We start from the raw sequence: 16681 nt of genomic DNA, 5'->3' as shown, positions 1-16681 counted from the left end.
AGTGCATAAGCAGTATCCTGAAGAGACAAATTTACTTCACTAGAGCTTTGGGAACCCTCATTTTCACGCAGTGCATTTGAAGCAAGAGTCCTGGATTGTGGTTATTCAGGTTTAACAGGACTTGGAAATGCTGACTGAAGCTACAGGCAAAATTCCCCCCACACCAGAGAGATGTAGCTCTTTGACCATGCTGCAGCTGGCTGGAGACTATCCCAGCCACAGCCACACAGCTGGGCTCAGTAGGAGCAGTCCACAGGTGACCAGGACATGATGGGGAGTTTCACAAACCGTTTCAAAATCCAAACTCAGCAGTGGCTGGTGCCTGCCATCGCAGAGCTGCGTGCATGATGAGCAGGGGGTCGCCCTGCACAGCTGCTCTGGCTTTAGTGCAAAGTGTAATAAGCTGCTTGGCAACTCCAACCAGGCTAAATCAAAGCAGCAGAAGAGATTCAAGTAACTCATATTAATGCTTCAGAGAAGAGTTACTAGTGGGTGACTAAGGGTAGAGATAGTGGTACCTGTAGGCAGTGCTAACAAACTGCCTGGACACAATCCAGCCAGCACAGCCCCACAATGAAAGGCAGCGGCTGTCCTCTCTACCCCTCATCACTTAGGGCTTCTGTCAATTTCCCCTTTATAAAAGATTGTGAAAGGAGCCTTCCCAGAGCTGCAGCCCAGCTTGGAAGCAAACCAGGGCAAGGCTCTGGGTGTTTCTAGGGTTTATATTGCTGACAGCAAACAGGTAGAGCCATAGGAACAGGTGAGCAGAGCTTGGATTTGGCCACAGACTTGTTTGCATCTGTCTTCCCTTTGTATTCATCCCAGTGCCTGCAGTGGAAGGCTGGGACTCTGGTATCAGGCCCAGAATCATCCACAGGGTGTGTATCTCCAAAGAGTACTGGCAGTAATTCCAGTGCTGACAGTAAAAAGTATGTACCTGTAAACTGACCATTAAAAGGTCACTTTAGCTAAGACTGATTCTTTTCTCAAGAAAAAGAGTTCTCTGGATACTTTCTGTTGCCTTGCTAAGCAATTTCCTTGCTCCTCAGACTCCCCAGACACAGCAATAATTTTCCCCCATGGATTCAGGAGAATGACACACAGTCTTTTAACATCCTAGCAAGCAAACTGGAACTTTCCCCATTTGTTACGTGTGCTTGTTGCCATCTTCCCTCTACAGGGATAAATGTGCAGCTCTAACCCTGAATTTCATCTGTTTACTGTCCCCTGACTGTGAATCCCTTTCAGTATTGCTAACTTCACACTGGCTTGCACACAGCATCCATCTCCACAAGAGCCCAATTTTCCTTTCAGGCTGATGATCTCCTGCTGCAGCAGCATCAGCTCCCCCTGCCAAGGAGCCCTCCCTGCCAGCCCTCCTCTTCTGGCCCACGCTGTACACCTGCAGCAAAACAACACAATCTGTGGCAGATTTTAGCTCTTTTTCTCCCCCAGAACTGGGCTGCTACTTGGCTTGCATTGCAGCTCCCTGGGGATCAGCATTTTAGCTCTGCAGGACATACTACCCCAGGTCTCTCTCTTGTAATGGTTTTAATTTTTTATCATGCTCAGAGCACTGCCTGCTGTCTCTTAAGCTTTCATATGCACTGGGGAATTTCTTTTGCTTGGCAAATATTCGTAGGTTTATCAAAGATTATGTCTGGGTTTTCTAATAATGGCTTTTCTAAGTAATGCCTCTGAATTGACTTTTCTTTTTCCTAATTCGCAGTCTGATGTCTCACAACTGACATAATGCCCCAAAATTGCAACACTGCACCTTTAATCTTAGATCACTCACCAGTCCTCTTTTTCTTCAGGGAAGAAAAGAGAGAAAAAAAAAAGGTAGTATCAGGAGCAGAAGTCTCTTCTTTGTTGAAGTCTTTGGCCTCAGGTCAAGAAGGCTTTTCATGGGAAAGCCCTGCCGTTCCCTGGAGAACTTGCATAAAACCCCATTCTCTGCAGCTACCTTCACCTCTGTGCCCTCCGAAGGCAGGGGCTGTATCTGTTTTCCTGTGCTGCTTCCTTCTCTCCACATTTATTTTTTTGCTAATCAAGTACAGCTATTGCATCACATGGGAGGTGACTAAAGGACCTTTCAGCCTAAAGGAACTAGTGAATTCATGATGCTGCTTTCACTGTTCTATAGATTATTAGTATCTGGTTTTGGCTATGTATTACTAAAGCAATTAGGCCACAGTTTAATATAGATAGGTTTCCAATTTCACGTGTGTTAAGCAGTGCTGTATTTTTGCTGTGACCTCCAATCCCAGCATGCTGGAATTCCAAAACACCCTGTATGCCACTTATACTTCCTTGCCACACAACAATCCCGCTGTCATTCGATTTCCACTAGGCTTCCTACAAATTTCTCTTCTCTCACATTAGGCAGAGGAAGCCCCTGGATCCCACGTGTCCATCGTGCCCACTGTGGTGATGGCAGCAGAGCTGCTTTTCCTGAGCACACAGCACTGCTCTGCGCTTCACTAATCATTTCTGCTGCTTTGCCCTGCTCCTACCTGTACAATCTGATTCTCCAAGCCACCACTTGTGTCTCAGCACATTTCTCTTCTCTAACTTTATTCATTGCGTTTGACTTCCTCCTCTTGATATCTGTCTTGCCTTTGCACACAGGAGCACTACTCAGAGCCCTTTCCATTTCATCTCTGAGCTACCTCATGAATTTTCTTTGCTTGCATTCTCCCTTCCTTCCCAGAAGTTCTACGTGGGTCCTGCAGGCTGTGGGAGATGGACAGGAGAACCCATGTGTTATATTCTGGACAGAAGAAAGTTTCCTGTACCCATGCCCCATCAAACAACTGCATCCGTGCAATGCTGGGGCAGAACCAACACATCCTACTCCTCACTGGGACTTCTCATCCTGGCCTTGATTCTATAGCAAAGGGCAGCACCTGCAGTGATCACTGGGCTCACATCTGCCCAGTTTGTACTTGTACAAACACCATCAGCAAGGATCACAGACATTAGTGAACTAACAAGCTCAAGTACTCCCCAGCATTTTTGCTCAAGTTTTTATTCCCCTTAATCACTGCCGAATTCATCTTGAAGATTTGTGAACATCTTGCATAGCTTGGCCATTTAACTGCTGCTTTTCCTGATTCTTGTTAATACTTGTCAATTTTCCTATCAAAACTCATTAAAGGATTTTTTCCCTTCATTTTTCAAAAATAGGGTTTTCCCTTAGCTTGGCAAGTCTATTCCTGTTGCCATCCTAATCCTGCTAGAGAATGTGCATTGCTCATTACCCTTAACAACACATCTACTCTTTTTCTTGCTTTTCCTTTTTTTGCACGTCTGGCATTTCTGCAGCTTTCCTCTTGTAAGCTGAATAAAGCTTAGTTTCTGCACCCTTTTCTTTTCCTCCAAGTCTAGCTGAGGCAGAAAGCCTAGGAGCCTTCACATTGCCCTCCACTCACAAAGTAATTCTGAATTTCTGGTTTTATCCACAGATAGATACAGCAGCTGCCACAGCCAGCTCATGTTTGCCACTGGGTGCAAGCACAAAAAGGTACCTGCTCCAACAACAACCCAGTTTTATTCCTGCGTATGTAGACCACATATCCACATGGAAGACTGGGTGGTGATCAGCAACCAGCATGGATTCATTAAAGGTAAATCAAGCTTGACCACCTGACTGCCTTCTACAAAGGGACAACTACCTGGATGGCTGAGGGGAGAGCAATGGATTTTGTTTACCTTGACTTCAGCAGGGCTTCTGACACCATGTCTCACAACATACTCATAGGCAAATTCAGGAATTGGGGGCTGGGTGAGTGGGCGCTGAGGTGGATTGAGAACTGCCTGAGTGGCAGATCCCAGAGGGTCGTGATCAGTGCCACAGGGTCAAGCTGGAGACCTGTCACCAGTGGTGTCTCCAAGGTACTGCACTGGGCCCTGCGTTGTTTAACTTGTTTATCAGTGACTTGGATGAAGGAACAGATGCCTCCTCTGCAAGATCCCTGCAAACACAAAGCTGGGAGGAGTGGGAAGTAGCCCAGGGAGCTGTGCAGCCCTTCAGAGGGACCTCGATGGGCTGGAGAGATGGGCAGAGAGGAACCTTCTGAAATTCAGCAAGGGCAAATGCAGGGTCCTGCCCCTGGGGAGGAACAACCCCATGGACCAGCACAGGCTGGGGGCTGACCTGCTGGAAGGCAGCTCTGCAGAGAAGGAGCTGGGGGTCCTGGTGAACACAACTCTCCATGGGCCAGCAGTGTGTCCTTGGGGCTAAGAAGGCCAAGGGAGGGTGTTAGGAGGAGCAGTACCAGCAGGTCAAGGGAGGTGATCCTGACCCTGTGCTCAGCCCTGGTGAGACACATCTGGAGTGCTGTGTCCAGTTCTGGGCTGCTCAGGACAAGAGAGACAGGGAGATCCTGGAGTGGGTCCAGCAGAATGTGACAAAGATGATGAAAGGTCTGGACAGTCTCCCTTATGAGGAAAGGCTGAGGGAGCTGGGCCTGTTCAGCCTGGAACTGAGAGGGGCCCTCATCAATGTCTGTCACTATCTGCAGGGAGGATGTCAAGCAGATAGATCAGACTCTGCCCAGTGGTGCCAAGCAGCAGGACAAGAGGCAATGGGCAGAAATTGATGCACAGAAAGTTCCATCTGAATACGAGGAAGAACTTTACTGTTCTGAGCACTGGGACAGACTGCACAGAGAGAGTGTGGGGTTTCCCTCACTGGAGATATTCAGGAACCATCTGGATACAATCCTGTGCCATGTGCTCTGGCTTGACCCTGCTTCAGCAGGGTTGGACCAGACGCCCCAGCGTGGTCTCTTCCAACCTCACTCATGCTGTGATTCGATGAGTCTCCTCAACCACATCCTGAGAGTTCTCCCCCTCCAGTACAGGATCCTATTGCAGCACTCCCTGTCAGACTATTGTCATAAAAACATCTACCTTTTCCTTCTAAGTTACCACATACTGCAAAAATTCCCATTGAAGTGTGTACAGGAGTATCCCCCAGAATGAAAAGCTCTGTATGCATTTAATAATGAAATGCCCATTTCATGTTTAGAATCAGATGAAAAGAGAGATAAGAGCAACTGGAAACAGCTTGGATATTGCAGCTTCAGCCTGATAAGACTATGCTTTTACCCTACTATTCTAAATATGTCTTTTTTCAAAACAAAAATATTTCATAAGGAATTTTATAATAATGGGAGAGCTTTTATGTCTCATCTGAAAGGGCTCCTTGAAACAGATTTAAAAAGAAAACATCAAGGAAGACATTAGGACTGTACCTCACTCTTTCATCAGTATATATAGTTCATAATGCACATCAGGTGCCACGGGAACTGCTGTTCAAGGTTAAAGCAAGGTCCTTATGAAAGGGGCAATTACTCTCTAGTGACAGATAAGAAGAAAGTCAAAGCTAAACCCTGCAAGCGGGAAAGGCAGGAGAGCTCAAAGTTAACTGGAAAAGCTACAAAAGCCTTTACCTCGGGAAGAAGCCACTTCAGCACCTGGCTGTGAATTCAGGTTTTAATCTGTCGCCAATAGTCCCCAACAGGCTCTCCCTCCCCACGCCTCAAAGGCAGCTGGCACCAGCCCCAGCGTGGAGCAGACCTGTGGTGGGATGGGAGGCCCGTGGGGAGCAGCAGGACAGGGAGCCCTGTGCCTGCACTCTGCTGGGCTGCTCTGAGAAAAGCCTGCATTCAGCATTCTTGTTAAGTGCTAAAAGCATAATGAAAGCATGTTTTTGAAAGGAAAATGAAAACCAAAGCTCATGTCCAGTAGCACCAAACATGGTGGAGATTCCAGGAATCCCAGTTCCACCCATGGGAAGGTCTGGGGCCACGAAGGCTCAACGGAAGAGAACAAAACTGGGGAACATTTAGACAAGACGGGCATACACAAGTTCACAGGATGATGTGGGATGCATCCATGGAGCTGAGGAATCTGGCTGATGTCAGACAGGCTGTGGCCATAAGGGGAGTTTCCTGAGGACTAGAAACTTCTGTCCTCCAGGAGGAGGATCTGCAAAACCAGTGTCTGATAAGCCTTAATGTTGCAATGAACGTTGGTACATCAAAACTGTGTAACTTAAAAGTAACATCTTTTCAAAGAAGAAACTTTCTGGAATGTGATCAAGAAACCAAACAAGGCAAGAATATTACCTGTGAAAATTCAAAACATCAGACTCTCACTAGAGAAAAATGCAGCAATATGAGGAGATGCAACTGGAACTAGAAAAAGGAGAAAAACTTTTAGTATTTTTGATTTTCAGGAGAGGGGAAAAAATCACATTTGCTTTCCTCAAGTGGATGAAAGGCACCTGTATAAAAAGAAGAAAGACAGTTCTGGCTGGCTCTGGAATAGTAATTTACAGGGAAAATTGTAGTTCAAAGAAAAAATAAAGTATTTATTCTTTTCATAATCAAATATAAAGGAACACTCAAGGTCTAAGTCTAAGGGTAAAGAACACTACTAAGAAGCAGTTTCAAGTTCTGCAACCTTCCTTCAACTTACTATCACAGCTTACTGAAAATGGGTTTCTTTCCCTTGCTGCTCTACAAACACCCACAGTGCAACAGAAAACTAAACCCAACCTAAAAAATGCTCTCACACCTTTAATAACAGGAACCTTCAATATTTTCAGGCATAATATGGTGAAGTGGACAAAGCCATTGAAGGTGAAGAATGAGAAGATGCTGTTTCCTACCATTCCTTGCTCCCTGGGCTGTATCTTGCAACCAACCACATTACATGAAGCCTCCCTTTCCCAGGAGGGATCATCCTGGCTCTGTCCTGCCATGTCCTTGAAAGTGTCATAAATACTTCTCTGTTCTTGGGTGCACCACAGCTGTTTGGTTTCCAAGGAGACCTCTTCAAGGTCCACAAACTGCCTGGGTCATGATATATTACATATGATATTTCCAGGTGATTATATATATTTACATGTGTATATATTTGCACAGAGATCTGCAGCACGCAGCAATGAACCATCCAACTGCTTGTGGTTGGGATTTTTTTTTTTTTTTTTAACAAACATGGATACTTTTCCCTGTCCATAACTGGCCCTCAGCAGACGAAAGGTCCTTTACTCACATATAGCACACATCAGGCTGCTCCACAAATCCTATCCATCCTTCCTGAATCATATCCTGGAGCTTTAGAGTAGAAAAGCACAATGGAAAAAATAAGTCAGACTAACCCATTTTGGGGCGTGCTAAAATGTCAACTTTTAATTATTTTCTTTCGAATGAATGCCCATCTCATGACAGGCTTTGAAAATCTCTTCAAAATATGTAATTTAGGGCAAAATTCTTGTTTATGCTACTCAGCTTCTAAAGTTATCCTGTCTACATGAGACTTTTATAGCAAATAAAACATGACTGAGTACACATGAAATAATAAATTTGATATCCTGTCCTGATTTTTTTTCGGGTAATTAAGCCACACAGAATAATACAGTTAAATCATTGTTAGTTTGGGACTGGCATTTATACTTCATCTAGCGTTAATGCAGTCAAACTGAGAACAAAAACAGCAGAGACAAAGGAGAGCCAGACCTCACTAAGTTAATAATTAATAAGCACTTTGACAATATTTAACCCATCAGCAAAAACACAAAAGAATTTTGGGTGCTCTAAGTCTCACTGCAACAAACCGAGCACCTCATGCTTTCACCATGGTGGAAATGCTTTCACCATTTTACAGATGGTGCAGCAATCTTTTCAAGTGTAACGTGCTAACAAGACTTCTTACAACACTCCATCAACACCCCTGGATTCATCATTATTTCCAGAGGTATAATACGTAGTTTGGATTTTTATGGATCTAAGAAACATAGATTTGGTTAATCCTGTCATCTGAGACAACTCAACTCGAATCAGACCAAGTTGGCTGTATCTTTCCCACGCAGAGATACTCTCAAATCCCACAGCAGGCCAGTGGGGGAGTTGGAAAATTAACTCGTCAGCATAATACAAGCCTCTGTTTAGCATTGATAATGTGACTTGGTCCCAGATAATGTTTTCTGAAGCAGCAGGTCCTTTCACTATTACTGCTAGTGCTGCTGCAAGTTTCCAAGCTGCCAGATCATGTTTCTCACTTTTTTTTTTTTTAATATTATCAGATCACACTGCAAGGGGAACAGGTATTATCCACAAGTTCACATGTAAGTAACTACAGTGTATAAATATGCTGCTTCAGTGAGCACACAACCATCCCCAAGATGCCCCCAAAAGCAGCAAAAGTACAGACTGAAACATCATTTGTGAAAGCATTTGATTTTGGAACTGATGAAGATAAACATCTGAACAATATTCTTAGATTGCTACATTAGCTAGCAAAAATGTTGCAGGTTTATTTGGTCCCCTTCTGAAGATTCACTTCTTCAGGACTGCAAATTAATTCATAAACTCCAGGTACACTGGATCACTCAATCTTATCCTCTATCACTTATTCATGTACCAATCTATTGATGATATTCTTTTATTTTAAAGCATTCAACAGGTGAAGTATTTACTCTTGGCAGCCAAGGCAGAGGAAAGAAGACAGGAGAAGAAGGAATGATCTTAAGCCCCATTACCAAGAGATGGAAGGATCAGAAGCCTCGAAAGCACTTTAAAAATACCTCCCAGATCTCCAGCATCCAGTGTTCATTTACAACAGTGGTAGTTTGAAGCAGTTAAGAAGGCAAAGAAAAATTACTATGAACAAAGTGTAATTAAGAGTATCTGCCCAAACTTGCCTGAAATAAAAGTTAAACAATTAATTGTGTTAGTTTCATACATGTTAAATGCCAAAGATGGTATTTGAAATGTCAACATTAACAAGACACACCAAGAAAAAGTTAAGTTAGCAGGCTTTACACTTGCCTTTCCATTGGACAAGACAGATGCTTCAATCCTAGAGTCATTTAACAGCACGACAGGGATGAAAACACATTCAGGGCCTCTTCCTCAGGGGAAGAAAGGGGTACAAAAAACCAAGATTCTAATTTGGAGATGTTATTTCTACATTGACTTGAAGTTTTACAGTGCATGTAATTCAAGATGAGCTAGATTAGCAAAATCCTTGTATTTAAATGGTCTGACTTAATCTGGCTCACAGTCTGTGGGCATCTGCTGCATGGTCAAACCCCACCCTCAGGGATGCATTCAGCTTGGAGCCCACACACTGCAGCCTGGCTGAAAGAACTCCAAAATGTAAATAATGAGGTAAAACAATCAGGTTGCATTTGATCAAAATCTACCCATGACATTTGCAGCTTGAAGGATACAAAAACAGCACCTGGGGAAAGGAACTGCTCAGCCATACTTGGATGTGTACACCATGGGAAAGATCAGAAACAAAATCACGGCAGAATTATGACTGCAGCAGAAGAGCAGAAGGTTTGGCTCACTCCAAAGGTAACATTCTATATAAACCGTATGAATTTTTTCATGTTCCTACTTCCAACTTTTTAACAAACCTACAAGTTACGAATCTTTTCATCTCTTCAAACAGTTATGCAAAACTTATGGTATAATTATGTTTAATTCTACAGGCAATCAAAGCTTTTTGTCTTGTAACTGGGGTGGAGCCCTGCCAATTCCCAAATGGTGGCTTGCACTTTACAGCTGCACTGCCTAAGAAGGAGGAAAAAAAGCACGATACCTATACAGGACAGGAAGGGCAGTGGGGAAAGCAAAAAAGTTCTAGTAAATTAAAAAGTTCCAGTCTACTAAGTGCAATGCTTCATCTCCCTGTGCCTGGCAATTCATCTTTAGGGGTAATATTGCCAGAAATTAAATGGTTTTTCTTCTCTGAGTGACAAAACGATGAAGACTTGATTACTCAAATGAGTGTCCAGCTCTGCAGACAAAGGCACTTACCACGGCACAGTTCTGTCCCTCAGCTCCACAGCTACACTAAAAGGTGACACAGCGGCGGGTCAGTCGCCACCAACGCCGACAAGGAAAAACAAGATGTAAAAGAAGTTACTTTGACTAAGGACAAAACCAGCACGTGCTTTCTACATTAAGCTACTACTTCAAACTTTGTGCCAGAGTTTCCAGAGAACAGCCAAGTGCTGCAAAGTTAATCAAAACAAGATGTCTCTGAGCCGTTGAGTACTGCAAGAAATCCTCCAGTGTTCAGCAGCAGGACCACCCAGAAATTTCTTTTAAGATGCAAACCCAACAGCTGGGAAACCAAGCTTCAGCAAGTTAAACCATTTCTTCTCCTGTGTAACATTATCCCTCCCCAGGACTGCTGTGGATAAATACACTCTCATTCACAAATACAGCTGTACGCTTAAATTTTGCCTTTTCTGATCTCATCTAGAATCCCAGAGAAGTTTTGGCAAGCATGACTATTAGATACAATTAAAAGCTCAACTGTGATAGTTCTTGGTTACTTGCAAACAGCACAGTGATTGTGCAGCATAGCTATATTTTCAGAGTTCAAGTATTCTTGCATACCTTAATAATACTCAGTATTTGATAGCTGCTGAAAAGAAGAGATACTGGGGAAAAACTCTAGTAAGAATGCATCAAGCCCTTTTTTTTAAATAACCAGAGAAAAATCACTTACAGTAATAGTTGCATTTTATTTTCTCTTTTAGTTTCAATGTGCAGTATTTTCAGCATTTTGGTTTTTAAAACTTAAACATACATCTAAAATTATATGCTATCTCTTTCCCTTGAGTACAGTAGCTTTACAGGTTGGGGCTCCAAGATTTTGCTCATCATTGCCCTCAAACTATACCCCACCACAGGGTGCGTTACCTTATCCTTGTCAAGTTTATCCAGCTTGATGGTGTGTATAAACGGACTGATGGGAATGACAAGCTCACACAAAATGGACATGACAAAAGCAGCACATGCTTCACAAATGCTCTGCAGCATTTATACCCAGTTATCTGAATGCACTAAAAACTTGATATAGAGTAGAAGCTCTCCTGGGTATGACTGTGGGATTCCCAAGATTTTTAAATGGATACTTAGGTAGCATGCACAAAGAGCTCATCCAAAATCTCTGTAGTCAGTTAAATTAACATAATTTCTCCAAAATTTTGCTACATTGCTTACTCTAGTTTTTACAGCAGCTTGTTTTCACTTTAAAATACTTAAACTACTTAAAAATTAGTGAAGTATTTTGCCCTCTTGTAACTTTCATAAATTGTGTCCTTATAACCAAAACTGTTTTAAAAGAGCAAAGTATCTACCATTGTCACTCAGTTTACTTGAGTAAAAAGTTTAGTTGGGATTGTACATGGAAAAAGTCTGATTTAAACAATGAACGTACTCAATTAGTTCCCCGTCTTCTCCCATCCCTTTCAACCACCGGGTAAGATCCTGAATGACTGAATTTAATTAAATTGCTTATTGCTATTATTTATTGCTTATTATACCATAAAATTTCTTTTATTATGGAAGCATAAATGCTCAGCCCTGACAGCTCCACAAAATCTCAAGACAAACCAGGTCTGCTGCTCTTGGAGAACTGTCTGCAGTGTTTTGACACAACCTCCTTATCTGCTATATAGTTAACAGCCACTGAAAGAGGAGAATGGCAAGACAGAATGCTCTTAAGGCGAATCTACTAAATACTGACAAATTACTTTTAACCCAAAAGGTTCCACTTGTTTCCCCCTTCATTTGACCTAAATCTGTTCACTCATTACTCAGTGCTTTCGGAATGTTGCTGGTGGTTAAAAAACAAGCAATGTCTTGGTGCTAAGAAGGCATTCCTACCAAAGCGAAAGTAACACAGAATCATTTACTAGATGCTTTAGGCAAGAAATGACATCTGAGTATACACTTTGGAGAAGATTTAAATAAACTCACATTCGATTGCAACTGGAAAACAACATAAATAGTAAAGAAAGTACTTTGAATCCCACAAATAAGAACTGGTTTACAATAAGCTGTCGTTTGCAACTCCTCACTCTTGCACTCAGTGCAATGGAGAGGGCAGGCTGAAATGAAACACAAAGCAAACTTTATTTAACGGGCCAGTGGGTAGCTGGTCCAAAAGGTATTTGTAACAAATTGGCTGGCATACAGTGTTCTTAGGGGAGGGCCATGTTACAGGTTTAGTAAGGTAGTTTCTTTGACAACTGAATTGTAACTGAAGTTTTAAACATTAATCTGTCTCAAGCACGCTCCCAGTCATGCCATACCTCTCATCTTGCAATGCTGCAGAGAACCCACTTTCACTGCAAAGCACAATAAAGATGCTGTCTGCTTTGTTTAGCCAGGACACCAAAGGTATGTCTTAAGACTAAGCACATCTCTACCTTGATCTCAAATGAAAAAATGATCAGCTTGATTTTCAGAATTAGCTTTCTGTTTACAGCAAGTTAAAAACACTCTCTGGAAATAAAATCTTGCATAGAAACAATCTCAAAGGACAAGCAGTATTTTTATTTCCTTTAAATCCAACATCAGAATCCCTTAATGGCCACTGTTCTGCTGTTACTGCCCCTATGGCACACCTTGTGGCTCATGTCCCTAGAAGTAGACAGGAGTGATTTTGAGTATGATTTCATTCCAAAAGAAATAAGGGTGTGGAAAAATGTTAGGAAGAAGACAGGAAAGTGTGCTGCAGTGAAATGTCTGAACTGAAGCACTATTGCAGTGTGCTCCCACACTAGGAAGACCCTTAAGCTACAACTCCTTCAGGTCACAGAGAATTTCCTAAGAGGAGGTGCCCTTCTTTAGACACTTAGGACACATTACAGGAGGTATATATACTACAACACATCTCCAAGACAGGTTAAAACAGATGAAGTTATTACTACCAGTGAATCTGTGTGAGGTTACAACTGAGTGCATCAGCTCTAGATCTTGTCTTGAAACAGGTAATGCAAATATTTGCTCTAAGGCTGGCAAGAGGCATTTGAGGAATGAGAGTCTGTCACATCAAATGTTTCTCACCCAGCTGTGCTGACTGCTTAATTCAATGTATTTCATCACTGGCTTGAAAGACTCTATACCAAGTCCCAAGCTGGTTTGGACAGTTTCATAAAGGGTCTAGCTCCCATGATCCCAAGGTAAGGTTACCAGCTCGTCTGTGTTAATCACAAGGAGCTTAAAATTATGAAGAATTTAACAGTTTCATAACGCAACATATACTGTCATATGGTGAAAATTTGACTAATCTGATGCTTTAAAAATATATTAAAATCTATTTTAAATTCTGGAAAATAGCTTACAAAAATATCTTCACTTTAACTATATATCATACAAAAACTGACTGGTGTGTGGGTTTACAGTACAAAACAATTATTGGTGATTACAAAAGGGAAGAGTGATCTATACTACCCCTTAATGCAAACACAGGGCATTAGATCTCACTGCCTGGAATTAGACTTTTATCAGAATTAAGGTAATTTCCAATATAACTCAAAGACTTTCAAACAGTATCTATTTTATTAAACCTTTTTCTAAAAGCCTGTTCAGTTTCTTTTAAAAATCACCACAGTGCTGTGGCCCAAAGAGGAGTAACCCAACTAAGGACAGAAATAATTGCTCTAGATAATAAGACCTGTAGAGAGCTAAATACAGCAACATCTACAGTTGTTTCTACTGCCCATACTATCAATTTCCTCTACCAGTTTCTAAAAGGAAGCGACACCAGTGGACAATGCCTTTGTAATCAATTTACGGGCAGAAGCAACAATTTTTGGTCTAGATTGGAATTAGTTTAAATACATGGGTTTAATAAATACAAATATACACATCTGTATACATTAAATGTTGTCACATGTGTATAATTTCAACATATACATTATATACAGGAATACATACAGTACATGCTCCTCCTGACAACACTATCTCATTTTTCCAAGTGTCACCAAAAGGTGTGATAAGAAAATGAAGAGAGGTTAAATGTAGGATCTGACTGAGAACCAAGGTGTCATTTCTCTATAATGAAAGACTTAAATACAACTAAAGACAAAATGCTGTGCTAGATTTCCTCATGTAAAGCTTAGGAATCAATGGCATTCCCTGGGTGGTGAGTAAAAGCTAAATCTGGCCCTGTGTAGTGTCCTGAAATTCATGGATACTTGTGTGTCTAAAGCATTATGGATACAACAGGCAATGAAAGAGGTTGTGTAATCTAACACTTTAGCCAGTCCCAAAGTAGACCACAGCAGCCTTCTGATTCTTTACTGCTACCATATATTTGTTTACATGAGAGTGGTCCAGATGACTCCATGGTCTCAGTTAGGAAAGGTCAAATGGTTGTTGACTACCGGGGAGCTTGCACCATTTTGTCTCTTAAAATGCTGTGCAGCAAATAAGAGCAGTTGCTTAAATATCTAGAGTTTGATCCAGAGTGACTAGTCCTCTTTTTTACCATTATGTCTCAAAATAAAGGAACTCAAAAGCAGCTACAGTAAAGTGATCTCAAGAATGCCTCCTTAGTACAGTTTCTCAAGACAAATTAATCAACATATTCCAGTTTTAAAGCACTTCAAGAAAAAGTGAGATGCAAAACAAGATGTAATCTGTACATTAAGATGGATTTCCAAAAGGAACATGAATTCAAGCACGAGTAAAAAAAAATGAGGACAATACAGATGTCAAGACATTCAGTAGCATGGCTTTTGTTCATCTCCAATTACAGCACAGCTCATGCACCACACATCTTACAATTTTACATACTGTACATAATATAGAAATATTTAAGTTAAAATTTCTTTCACTGATAGACTGTACTCAAATTTGAAATCCTGAGAAGAAAAAAGAAAAACGTGTGGTTACGTATGTGCACTATATCTCTGGTATCACCAACACATACACCACTGGATATCAGAAAGTCCAGAGAGAGAAATTACATGCTGGAAGTGTAAATCATAAAAGCCTTTTTCTCTTTTCCTTGTTTGGGAGACACATTAGGAAACAAATTCTATTCTGTACTACCCAACAGTATATACAGGTACATTTAACTATGAAGTTGGCTAATGACTGCAGGTTGCAATAACAGTCTGTCAGTGTCTTACTGGCTGCACCACAATGGCTTCAGCTGCATATTAGGAAGAAGAGGAATACCAGCTACCTTGCATGTGGTACTAGCTCGTATTTTACAGCTAGGATGTGTGGCTCATAGTCCCCAACATCACTTGAAAAGCACTGACATACTTCATTCCACTTAGAGGTGCTTGGTGTCAACAACAATTACACTTGACTTCTCAGGTGATTTCCAGTGCTGCAGAGCACTTGTCCATGCATGCTGGAAGGAAAACTGACAAGTCCGTATTTATCAGAAATGCAACCCCAGGTTCTTGATCTTGCACTCCTCTTGATTCATATTCCAACACTAGTCATGCAGTTCCACTACACATCAGGATGTTCAACATGCTGTGACCTTGTGGACATTTTGCAAACAAGTGAGCAGGCGATGGTATGGGGTTCCTGGAGATGCTACCACCTCAAACACCGACTGGAAGGCTCTCCGATCCAATTCTTCATCGATCTGGTGTCGGTAGAAGTCTATGGCCACCAAACAAAAGATGTTAACATCCACTTGCTCTGATTTTCCCATTCTGCTGATAATATGTGGAAGACTGAAACAGAAGTTAAGGTCATAAAATGACAGACATTGTTCCTCTTTTGGTTTAGCAATTTAAACATTTTTCTCCATTAAAACAGTTTATTCTTAAGCTCACCAACGACGTTCAAGTGCAGAAGACTGTCATCTGGCAATTAACTGCTACTACATAAACCCTATTTCTTCATTAACATCACACAATTTCTTATCCTCAGAAATTAATTTCAAGCTAGCAGTAGTTTTCCTTATCCATTGGAGCAAACAATGCAATCAGCAACTGCTGAAAGAGGACTGCTGTGATTAAGAGTCATTAGGACGTTCTGAACATGATAAATGGCCACTTTTTTCTCTGGTCACAAAATGAACCTGTTATTTTTCTGTTTGTTTCAGGGGGTTGTTTATTTGTTTTTTAAATAAACCCAGCTCTAATGCCACCTATATATATATATATTATTTTTTGTCTGTTTCAATTTATTTGGCCGATGCCATTCCATTGCCAAAGCTCACTATTACCGCACTGCACAGCCAGGGGGATAACTGCAAAACACAAATTGTATGTAGAGGATAATTCTCTTGATTTTGAGTTTGTTGGCTTCTTTCTTTTTTTTCAATATATTTTATCCTGCAGAAGTAATACAGAGCAAAGCTTTTAAAGGTCACAGAAATACTATCTCGGTGAAGCTTTAGAATGTCCTTCAAAGTAACGACTTTCCCAATCATCTTGCATAGTCAAAAGGAACTGATCTTAAAGCAGTAGTAATCTGGTCTCATAATCTGTTTAGATGTTCTCTTTTTCCCCCACAAACATGAGCTACCAACAGCACAAAGCAATATACACCATTACTATCTGCAGTAAAACTGCCTTTTTCATGTCTTACACTTGTACTCTTATCCTTCAAGGCATTACACTACAGTTACCCAGAAATGGCACACATTCAATCTTTTTAGGATACATTGCTGAAATCCACTGACTGGTGGAAGCACTGACAAAAAAACAGGAAAGACTCCACATTGCCATTGCCACAGGTGTCCTTTGTGTGAAATTAGACAGAGAGAGCATCACCCAGTCACGGACCATTGAGGATTGTCCGGTGCTATGCAGTGTCTGGAACACCTGCAAAATATTGCACACAGGAATAAAGACAGGGTGGGTGGATATGGGAAAAAGTTC

At 41.5% G+C, this 16681-nt stretch overlaps 1 protein-coding gene across 1 annotated transcript in view; it reads right to left on the bottom strand.

Annotated features, from left to right (window-relative positions):
• Positions 1 to 10538: 10538 nt before the first annotated feature.
• HTT (huntingtin) overlaps positions 10539 to 16681 on the bottom strand; it is an 81533-nt gene continuing 75390 nt past the window's right edge. Inside the window, exons 65-66 of the mRNA XM_066317422.1 lie at positions 16464 to 16624; positions 10539 to 15526 (exon numbers count right to left, since the gene is read on the bottom strand). Coding sequence (XP_066173519.1) covers positions 15313 to 15526; positions 16464 to 16624 — 375 coding nt within the window. The 3' untranslated portion in view covers positions 10539 to 15312. The remainder of the gene's footprint in view (positions 15527 to 16463; positions 16625 to 16681) is intronic.

The sequence above is a fragment of the Sylvia atricapilla genome, chromosome 4 (genome assembly GCF_009819655.1).
Source record: "Sylvia atricapilla isolate bSylAtr1 chromosome 4, bSylAtr1.pri, whole genome shotgun sequence".
Lineage (NCBI taxonomy): Eukaryota > Metazoa > Chordata > Aves > Passeriformes > Sylviidae > Sylvia > Sylvia atricapilla.
This window is presented reverse-complemented; position numbering and strand designations above follow the sequence as displayed.